At 42.4% G+C, this 11,207-nt stretch overlaps 1 protein-coding gene across 8 annotated transcripts in view; it reads left to right on the forward strand.

Moving 5' to 3' along the window:
• The window catches only part of GIGYF2 (GRB10 interacting GYF protein 2), a 75,076-nt gene extending 65,081 nt beyond the window's left edge, over positions 1-9,995 (forward strand). For all 8 annotated transcript variants that reach the window (XM_077785622.1, XM_077785621.1, XM_077785623.1 and 5 more), the window contains 9 exons: positions 1,252-1,410; positions 2,525-2,761; positions 3,349-3,471; positions 4,091-4,294; positions 4,417-4,617; positions 4,912-5,071; positions 5,499-5,668; positions 6,003-6,150; positions 8,234-9,995. In XM_077785622.1, the coding sequence (XP_077641748.1) occupies positions 1,252-1,410; positions 2,525-2,761; positions 3,349-3,471; positions 4,091-4,294; positions 4,417-4,617; positions 4,912-5,071; positions 5,499-5,668; positions 6,003-6,150; positions 8,234-8,301 (1,470 nt within the window). In that variant the 3' untranslated portion in view covers positions 8,302-9,995. The remainder of the gene's footprint in view (positions 1-1,251; positions 1,411-2,524; positions 2,762-3,348; positions 3,472-4,090; positions 4,295-4,416; positions 4,618-4,911; positions 5,072-5,498; positions 5,669-6,002; positions 6,151-8,233) is intronic.
• The last annotated feature ends 1,212 nt before the right edge of the window (positions 9,996-11,207 follow it).

Here is an 11,207-nt window from a genome sequence, read left to right on the forward strand (position 1 = left end):
AGAGAAACCCAGGGCAGTTGTTCAGGGAATTGTAGTGTAGTTTATCTGTGCTGTTTGTACATGAAGCTTTGGTGTCAGATTGGATAAAAGGATCTTAGTTTTCACAATTGACTTCCTTGATTTATCAGCGTTTACATCTGTGCTGCACGATTAATCCCCAGTCACCCTATGAATAATGTACTGATTATAAAAAACTTGAAGGAGTTTGATTGTGATAGTGGTCATTTTTAAAGGAAAATGCAAAATTGTAAAAGCTTAAAAAAAAGGGTTCTGGTCCAAAAATTAAGATCTTTATGCTGAGCTGGTAGGGTAAGTCAGACAACAAAATGGGTGAGAAGTAGGGTGACCTTAACTCAGTTGCTGGATATCAGAGGTCAGAAAAGGCTGCAAAAACTAAGGCTTTTTTATGCAAGGGAAAGTCAGAACTGGTGGAGGAGGAGTTCCCCAGGTGGGATCCCATTTAACAATATACAGGAAGCTGTTTGACCCTATTCCTCAAAAATACTCAAGTAGCAGATTGGAATAATGGCTGTTTATGTTGCTAGGAAAGGGTGCTAACATTTAGTTTTTAAATTAAGGACATTGTTTTAATACTTGGAAAACAGAATAAAAATTATCAGAAGCTATTTAAATAATTTAGGGATAGCCCAAAATCAAAGCTCCTCAGAGACCTTGTTACCCAAAATATTTAAATTGCATAGGGAGAGCCCAGTCAAAGCCCTTGAGACTTCAAAAGTAACTGTCCTTAAGTGCACTGGGCTGTGTCAGCTTCTTTCTGGTGTCTGGAGAAGTGGTTTGAGTTTCGTAGTGCTCTTGAACAGTCACTATTCAGAAACTCCTGTAAGTAGGAAAAGCTTTCAGTTTATAGCTGACAGCCCTCACCAGAAAGAATTAATGATACCCACACTTTGAAATATTTATAGATCTAACGTTCAACTGCTAGTATAGTAAAAAGAGGAGTCTCACCTTTTGTTGTTGTTCTCAATGCCATTCTTCTTAAAAAGAAAGATGGGCAGTTATGTCTTCTGTTTTTCATTAAAATAATTTATGTAGGAGATGCACATTGCATCAGAAATACTTGTTAACATGTGGGTTTGTTGTGCTCAATGCACTGTTTTGGTAGAGTTTAGTTTGGAGCTAGAGAGTTTTCTTGAGGCTACTTATTTGGCCAGACAATGCTGTAATCTGTGTTCTGATGTTGTTTGTTGCTAAAATGGCATTTACAGACTGACATTTTGTTCCCAACTCCAGGAGGAGGCCCTCAGGCGACAACGAGAGCAGGAAATTGCACTAAGGCGGCAGCGGGAGGAAGAGGAGAGGCAACAACAGGAGGAAGCACTTAGGAGATTGGAGGAGAGAAGAAGAGAGGAGGAGGAAAGACGTCAGCGAGAGGAGTTAATTCGTAAACAGGTGAAAAATGACAAAAGGGGCCTCTTCTGATTAATTATGGAGGCTGTCACAACAAACAGGCTTTGAAACTTGCACCAGTGCTTGAGAGACCATCAGTTTTGGTCAAAGGAAGCAGAGCTTGCAAACAGTATCAAGTTGAGTGAAAAAAGGTTGTTTACCTGTATCCTGACTTCGGACAAAATAATCAGAATTCAGTATATTCTTAGGTGAAGAGATTTGGGTGGGAGTGAGTGTTCTTCCTTCACATTTAGCCTTAATAACAGCTTTGCAACAGAATATTTATGTTCTTTCTGAGGTGGAGTAGAGTATTAGAATAACAGTTTATTTTGAATTAGCACTCTCTGGGCCTTTACTTTGTTATCTTCAGTGTCATCTGAGATGATCAGTTTTGGTGTTTTTTCTATGTAGTGCCAAGAAACTTTTTTTCTTCCCTTTTCTTTCTTATTAACAGGATTTTTTTTCTCCTTGGGATCAGTATTAGAAGGTCCCTATTGGGGAATTGAGCTTCCAGTCCCCTAATTGATACTCTCATAGTCCCTTGGTCAAACTAATCTTGAAACATTATTGGCTTCCCATTAACTTCCAAGTCCATTTCAGAATTCACAGTCAGGATTTAAAAATGCCTTTTCAAGGTCCTCCCTTGGAAGATGTCCATCACCATTTCTGTCATTTGTAAGCAGAAGCGTCTTCTCTGGAACTCTATTGTTGAGTAACAACAGTAAATATCTCCATCTTTGTCACCTGTCTCTTCTTTCCTTATTTTTGCCAAGTTTTATTCCACTGAAAGTGTGGTGGTACTGTAAGTAGTATAAGCAGGCAGAAGCTCAGACTAAAAGCGTGTAACTACTAGAAGAATAGTAAGAAGCAAGCTGGTGTGAATTAGGGAGATGCTGTTCTCTTCCAAGTTCTTTGGTGGAGCAACGGGAAACATGCACTTTTAGGGAATATAGACGATATTCCTTTGTTATTGAGAAATATAAAGGTAAATAAACAACCCAAACAGCACAGATTAGAGATAACATGATTCCTCTCTGTTCTGTCAGAATATCATAAGGGTATTCTAAATTCTGCAAAGTCTCCTCAGACCTTATTCCTTATTCTGTGTCCTGGGAAGGAAGAGGAGGCTGCCAAATGGGCGCGTGAGGAGGAGGAAGCTCAGCGGCGGCTGGAGGAGAGCCGGCTGCGCATGGAGGAGGAGGCGGCCCGGCAGCGGCTGGAGGAGGAGGAGCGGAAGCGCAAGGAGCTGGAACTCCAGCGCCAGAAGGAGATCATGAGGCAGAGGCAGCAGCAGCAGGAGGCTTTACGGCGGCTGCAGCAGCAGCAGCAACAGCAGCAACTTGCACAAATGAAGGTAACCCGTTCCTGCAGTTTTACTTCCTTTCAGCTCAGCATGGGAAGTAAAGCCCCAGCTGCGTTCAGGGCAGTCTGTGGTAGCCTGGGCAGAGCAGGGATGGATGAGCTGTCTGGAGAGGGAAGAGGGTAAAGAGTTGATGCGAGACGAAAGAGGAAGAGAAGTTACAAATTAAAACCCAAAAATGTTCTGTCAGTAGAAGCACACTGGGAAGACACCACACCTGGGCACAGATTTTTTTTTTTTGCCACAATGAGCAAGGGCCAGTGCAAAGTTTCTAAAGCTTGGAATTCCTAAAGTCTTTGAAATCTAAATGGATTGCTTTTTTTCAGGTAATGATGTGTTCCATTATTCTTGATACAGTATGTCAAAGACTGATACATCACAGGGCAATTCAAAGAATGTATAATTTATATTTTCTACCCTTTCATACTTCATTATTATACCATTTTGTACTTTCTAGGTTTTTGTTAACCTTTAAAGGTGGCCTTTCTTTTCCCCTGGGTTTATACTGTTTCTTTCCTGATTATACTCCAGCAGTGTTCTCAAATGTTTTGTAATTCCTGATGATGTCTGTTTTGGCCCAGCTCCCTTCATCTTCAACCTGGGGTCAGCAATCAAATTCAGGAGCTTGTCAATCCCAGACCACACTGTCATTGGCCGAAATCCAAAAGTTAGAAGAAGAACGAGAACGGCAGCTCCGAGAAGAGGTAAACACTGACAGCAGCGGAGTGCAACTTGTTAGAGGGGACTCAGCTGTGGGACTGCTTAGCTGTCACTTCAGTTTTTAGAAGGAATGGTGAGGATAAGGAATGTTTTTTTGAAATAGCATAACTCACAATCCTGTCCTTCAGGCATGGGTTCAATAAGCACTTGTGTGAAAATTTTTATTGCTTCTTAGTACAAGAATCTGAAAGAAGGGAAAAGTGCACCCTTTTAACCCTGAGAGTGTAATATGTTCACAAAACAGTATACAATTATTTCACATCTATATTCTAACATGTTTGAAGATATTCACAAGACCAGGGCAGTTAAAGGGAGGATGGGTTGAAGGGGGAGCAACTGATGGTAGAAGAAAATGTCATCTTCCAAGAAGCTCACTGCAGGAATGATTTGATAAATTTAATCTGTCCAAGGCTAATTAACAATTTATATTTACTGGTTACCTAATGTCTCCCTTTTTGGAGGAACATAACAATAAATAATAGGTTAGCCAGGCTTCTCCAGAAGAAAGTAAATTCTGTTTAAAACCAGTTTCCAAGTTAGATTTTTGAATAGTAATGATCATATGAAGGTATTTACAAGTGCTTTTGTCTTGCATGCCAACAGCAAAGGCGTCAGCAGCGCGAACTAATGAAGGCCCTCCAGCAACAGCAGCAGCAACAGCAGCAAAAATTGTCAGGCTGGGGTAATGTCACCAAACCAACAGGCACCACCAAGTCCCTGCTGGAGATACAGCAGGAAGAGGCAAGGCAGATGCAGAAACAGCAGCAACAGCAGCACCAGCAGCCGAACAGAGTCAGAAATACCACGGTATGTTTATTTATCTAATCAGTACATGGAGGAGGGCAGCTGTGCCAATTCCTTCTGTCTGTTCATGTCTTTTCTGCTGCGTCTGTGCTAATAACCAGCATCTCTTTGTTATGTCTCAACAGCACTCTAACCTGCACACCAGCATTGGGAATTCAGTGTGGGGCTCTCTAAACACGAATCCCAGCAACCAGTGGGCATCTGACCTAGTCAGTAGCATATGGAGTAATGCCGATACCAAAAACTCAAACATGGGTTTCTGGGATGATGCAGTGAAGGAAGTGGGACCTCGTAACTCGACCAATAAAAATAAAAGCAATGCCAGCCTCAGGTAGGAACTGGGGAAGGAGCTTTTGCAAAGAAATATTGCTACTCTTGGCATGATAACTTAGCAGTTAGAACATCGTGTTTTCCTTTTTTTTCTCTGTGTCATTCAGGATCTGTTTTGACCATAAAAATAGCTAATAGGTGACCATTCACCGTTCATTTTGTCACCTGCTTAGACAATTATTTTGTTCTTAAAAAGTGCATCTGATGAAATAGTCTTACAACACTGTACTGTATATGGTACTGTGGGTAAGCCTGGTAACTGATAATCCAATTATATGCATTTTCTTTACCTCAGTAAATCTGTAGGTATTACAAGTAGACAAAACAAGAAGGTAGAAGAAGAGGAGAAGCTGTTGAAATTGTTCCAGGGTGTAAATAAAGCCCAGGATGGATTCACTCAGTGGTGTGAACAGATGCTTCATGCACTCAACACAGCCAACAACTTAGATGGTAAGAGATGGAAAGAAATGGGGGGGAACAATACCTGTTCTGTTTCCTGAGGAACTGTAATGGTATCAAACCAATGTTTACAACACTCAGCAAAAGGACATCATTAAATAGTGGCTAGAAGAACTGGCTACATCCTCTTTTAGGTTTTCATTGTCCTAACTATACCAAATCAGTGGGATTTGAAAAAGTTCTGAAGTCTGTCAGCCAGAGCCCTCCTGAGGATTTCTGGTAGCCATGGAAGCATTATTCAGCAGACGGATAAGGACCCAGTTTCATCCTGCATTGCATGATAGGGCTTTATTGTAGGAGACTGGGAAGGGCAAGGTACTAGACCAGCAAATATTTGACACAGAAATCTGGCACTAGTGTTTATTGCATGTGTTTGCTATCAACGTGCGTTCACTCATGGTCTGCCTTCTTCTTGCAGTTCCCACGTTTGTTTCTTTCCTGAAGGAAGTGGAATCTCCCTATGAGGTCCATGACTACATCCGAGCCTACCTTGGAGATACTCCTGAGGCCAAGGAGTTTGCCAAGCAGTTCCTCGAGCGCCGTGCCAAACAGAAAGCCAGTCAGCAGCGGCAGCAGCAGCAACAGCAGGTAAAGGTGGCTCGGCTCTGCCTGGGGTCTGTGTGAGGCTGGAGAGTCAGCACCCCTGCTGCATTCTTCAGCATCCTGCCAAATGCAGACAATAAAGCAGCTTTCCAGTTTATACCACAGGATCAAGTTTGCCTTGTAACTTAACAGTTGAGGCCAACTTTAAGATCAGTCTTTTTGCATGGTGATCTGGGAAAAGCCGTGGGAAGATGAGGTGGACACATCAGTAGCTAGTGCTGCCACATGGATATAGGAAGTGCTGTGGGATCTCTGAATATTTTCTGTATAAATCAGACTTCACTGTGCTCTGTAATCTTGTCCTTAATTTGTTCTCTAGGATTCAGTGTGGGGGATGAACCACAGTTCGTTACATTCAGTCTTTCAGACCAATCAGAGCAACAACCAGCAGTCCAACTTTGAGGCTGTGCAGAGCGGGAAGAAAAAGAAGAAACAGAAAATGGTTCGAGCAGATCCCAGCTTGTTAGGTCCGTTTCAATTTTTAAAAATTAATGTTTAATTTGGTAGTGGTGGTTTGCTTTGGGGAATGTAGAGGATTCTTACTGACCTTAAATGGTAATACTGAATTTGAGTAGAAAAGTTGGAATAACTTTAGAATATTTTCAGTAGTATTATTTATTTAATTATTTGAAAAATTCTGTATCAGTCCCATGGAAAACTTGTTGAATTTTACCTCATGTCATGGCCTCTTTGATGCCTGGGTTATTACCTGGAAACCTTTTAAGTAGTTCAGGGATGCCCGTTAAATTCCCTTTCCTCTTTTGAGTAGACTTATGGCTATTTTGTTGCTTTAATGCTGATTTGTTCTTTGAAGAAAAGTGTGTTTCCCTTTATTTATGAGAAGCAGCTTTCTGAGGTTGCCTTTGCCTTGCCACCTTTTTCCAGGAGCTAACCACTACCCTAATCAGAAAAGAGAGCAAAGATTGAAGTGGTCACAGATTTCCAGTTGGAGACCGTGGAGATGATGACCTCTTTAGGAGTCCTTTATTTATTTATTATGTTCTATGTCTTAATTTTTATGTGAGGCTGGTTTTAACAGTCCCCTGTAGCACTTTATGGAAAAGTTTCTTTGCAGTAGCTTTTAAGGTACAAGGCCATTGTGAGTGCATGGACGCTGTGGGGTGACGGGTGACTGTTGTGTTCCTGTGGAATAAGTGTCTGTTTGTGCCCTGTATGACAGAGAGGAAAACAGGGCACTGCACTGGGCCAGGCTTTTTTGTGCTGCTTCTGCTAAGCCCAATTGCTTTGTAGCAGGCAGGTATTGTCCACCCGAGTCACTGCTTTCTTAAGGCTCTAGCAGAGCCCTGCCTTTGGTTTTTGTCTTTCTTCTATTTTGGTCTTGCCAAAGTCAGTTCTGCAACTAAATCAGTGATTTCTGCACTGGTGTGTATGGAACTTCTCAGTGGGATCCTGACTTATGCCCGTCCACTGAATCTGATCTGGGTACTCAGTTGAATATATTAAAAAAACAACTCATGTAATGTGAAGAAGAAATCACTAAATACAATTTAGAACTTCCGGCTGGAAATATCCCATGCAGCTTTTTAAAAATGCGTACTCTTTTACAAAATAGTTTCAGATGCTTTTAGGCCACACAGCCACCTGAGGGAGCTAGAGCTATTTTCCTAAGCCGACTGAACAGAGCATTTCTTATCTCTCAAAGTGGAAGGCAGTTGGTTGTCTAGCACAGAGCAAACCAATGTAGCACTCTCAAGACACTGAAGTTCAACTTTGTGTTTAGTAGCCTTACACAGGGAAACTTTCCCTGTTCTTATACTCCAGATGGTGTTCGTACAGCCTTAAAAAGGGGATTTCAGTAGGAAAGCTGCATTTGATTTATTGGATTTGTTTCCTTGCTGAAAATGTTTTCAGTCTTTCTCACACTTTTCTCGTGTGCATCGTGTCCTCAACGCATATGGCTAAAAAGTTGGATAGAAGTTTGGGTACATCTTGAGCCACCTGCATGGCCCTGGGTAACTTTGTACATTTTCATGTTGTACTCCTGAGGTGGAAGTTTGTAGAAAAGCATGGAAATAGATGTAATTGCTACTAGATTTCAAAGGTACATGCATTGAGACTTTAAAGTAAAGGATGAAATTGCTCACAACTCCTGAAGTGTGGGAGCATGATTCCACGTGTGGATTCCAGGTTCTCAGCATGCCCACTTCTTCCTCTCAGGCCACATAAATACGGTGCTGACAGCCACTTCCAAGAACCAGTTGACTTCAGTACGTTCCCTTTTGAGATGTTGCAGAGCCATGTGGCCACCGGGTGTAGATCTGCCTCCTGCTGGCTCTGCAGGTGACATCTTTTAAATGGAACTTGAAAACAGTCTTCTGATCTGGTTTTAAAGACAAGTGATGGTTGTCTAAATATGCAGTTGATTATCTTTAGTTTATCTAGGAAAAAATCAGACAGTTTGGGTGACTGCATCTGAATTACCCCTAGACTCACTTTCTCTTACATGTGGTACTGCATTTAACAGATGTTTTGCATCAAGTACACTATGCCACAGCCAGATTTTTAACACCAGTTCTTCTTGGTTCACAGGATTTTCAGTGAATGCTTCATCAGAGCGGCTCAATATGGGAGAAATAGAGACTTTGGAAGACTACTGAGCATGTGCAAATCAACTGGCTTTTCCTGCATCTGTTAACCATGGATTCTCCGTTTGGACACTGTACTCTCCACCTTGTGTTGTTCTTTGCCTCGCAGTGGATCACAGGATCAATCATCTCAGGCTGCTTCCTCTGGCCCCAGCAAACCCTTTCTGCCCAGGACTGCACAGGCATTGTTCCTACTGTCAGCCCACTCAAGTGGACTTTGTTTGGAGTCCCGGGAGGGTGGGAGTTAGCCTTTGTTCACAACAAGGCTGAATTGGGCAGCAAGCTTTCACTGTGCTGTGATTCATTCTGCTGACATACCTGGAAAAAAAAAAATCAATTGGGATTCTGCAAAGCATTGCTTCATTCTCCTGTTTACTCTTACCATATCCAACACGTGCAGTCATATGGAGAGAGAGAGAGAGATTGAGAGTTTGTGGTTAACAGATGTTGGTCAAAACCAAAATGCCACACAGATACTGACTTGGCTGCTCCATCAGGGCAAGAGGTGCTCTCCTGGCCAGGAGTTGCATTCATAAGCTACCCTTAGAAACTGGCAACAGGAGAGGGGCGGTAGCGGGCACAGTTTAGCTTGGGTTGGTTTGAAGTTGCACACCCCCTGCCAGCCCTTCTCAGCACATAATTTTTGGAGGGAAAGCTCGAGTCTGTCTTCATTAGGTGGTGATGCTGAAGCTGGTGGAGTTCCTGTCGGCATTCTCCAGCCTTCCTGGACAAGTGGGGACTTCTGCTCTGGAAAAAGGGGGGTGGCATCTCTTCTTTCAGGCTGAATTTACCCCATGAGTGCTACCTTCAGAGGGTTAGGACCAGTTTATTTTGAGCTCTTTTCCTGCAAATTTGTCTCGTTTAAGAGACAGTGGGATCTTTACAGTGTGGATCTGTAGTCTCTGGAGAGGGTGGACCCTGGCTTTCAGAGACGTGCCAGCAGCCTCAGCTGGTTGTCACTTGAAGCAGTGCTTAGGTATCGAGCAGAGATGCCCTTTCGTCATGGAGAGAGACACTGGAGGACGAAGCTTTGTGCAATGATGGCCCTGCTTATCTTCTACACCTTAAAAGTACTTCATGCACCTTCACTGGGATCCATAACCTCTAAGTGTTTATGGAGTCATAACCTTCCTCTCTCACCGAAAGATTAACACCACCTTCCCTGCTCCACGTAACCACCCACCACCCCCACACACACCACAAACGACAGAGAAGGAAAACTGCCAAATGCACTTAGTTTGAACCCCCTGGTCCCATCTCCCGTCCCCAGAGGGGTGTAACCTGCGAAGGGAGATATGCTGCAGTTTTGGTGGAGTTGTACAAAGGTGTCTGTTATTCTGTCATCACTGCCTAAAGAAAACAGTTTGAGTTGCTCAAGAGCAGTTTGGCTTTGGATTTTATTTTGTTTGGTTTATTCATTTTTGGGGTCACCTTCCCCTCCTCCTCCTCTCTCTTCCCCCGTCCCCAGACATGTACAGTAACTATACAAAGACTGCTGCAGACTTGTATATAGTTTTTGGATCCGATAGCATGGAGAGACTTGGAACTGTTGCAAATCTGGTCTCCCTGTCTCCTTTGCTTTGTAAATTCATAAAAGGGGGAAGAGGGGTAGTTAAAATGTTTACAAAACTTTAAACTCCCTCTGAACTTTTGCCAGTGTGGGGGGGAAAAAAGAGAGAACTTAAATAAAACCTGGTTGTATTATATCTGAGAGAAAACTTTCTGCTTGCTTTTGTCAAAGCTGAGTATTGAGATAATTCCTGGTGCTAAAACCCACCCAAACTCAACTTGCATCAGTTTTCATCGAGAAACAAGCAAATACACAGGATGTGGAACAACAGCTGCTGCTTTATTTCTTCCATGGTGAGGAATACTGGTTGGTTTTTCTACTTGATAATTTTAGAGTTCAAATAAACACCAGTAAGTTGATATTGGAAATTTCTAACAAGAAAGCTTTAATTTTCCTCAGCTGTCTGTAGAGAAACGTGTGCATTCATGCTGGTGCTGTTTATGCAGGAGAGATCAAGCCATGGCTGGTTTGCCCTTAACACAAACACTTGGCCACGGAGCCTCCTTTGCCAGTTGGTGCCCACCCCATGCACTCCAATGCACTGCCCTAAATAAGGTGTTTTATTTCTCCCCTCAACCTGAAGTCCACATGGAAACCTTGTAAGTTTCTCTTTTTAGACTTACTTTCCTTTTTTTCTACTTGTTTTTGTGTGGAAAATCCCAGTAAAGGTAATGGTAAATGTCCTGCCATTCACATGACCATGGAAAATCAGTATGCTAAGGCCTAACTTACACGGTAGCCTTGCATGATGTTTAGCTGGTGTCTGACAGAACAGTTTTTGTTTAGGCTGATAACCTTTGCTTTAATATCTTCTCTTTTTAGCATATAAGGTGTATGGTTCATAAGTGCTTTCTGGTTTTTTAGTGGTACGATCTCATTTCTGCAAGCTAATTTTGGACTGCTCTGCACTGTTACAAGTACGCAAAAGCGTGTTAATTTTGAGCTCTGCTGGGAAGCAGGAAATGAATGGCTTCTTGACTGCTAAATGAAAATGCAGAAATGCAAGCAGGGAAAATGTGCAATAATTTGTCAAACCTTGAGGACCTCACTTGGCTCCTGAGAATTTATAGATAATGGATCAGTGGGGAGGATACACTGTTCATAATGTTGAAATACTCTGGTTTCTGTGAAGGTAAGGTGGTGGTGTGTGCAGATTGTGTGCTCAGATGACTGCCTTGTCACCTTCTGTGACAAACAGGTCCCTTTTCTATAGCAAGAGTCATTTGGATCTGTAGGGATGGGCAGAATATGGGGTCCAAAAAGCAAAGCAGTTCCTCCAGAAAAATCTGAAATTTAAGACTCAACTACTTGTGTAATTTTCAGAACATAAAGAACTGACATTTGAGGT

This window comes from Lonchura striata, chromosome 10 (genome assembly GCF_046129695.1).
Source record: "Lonchura striata isolate bLonStr1 chromosome 10, bLonStr1.mat, whole genome shotgun sequence".
Lineage (NCBI taxonomy): Eukaryota > Metazoa > Chordata > Aves > Passeriformes > Estrildidae > Lonchura > Lonchura striata.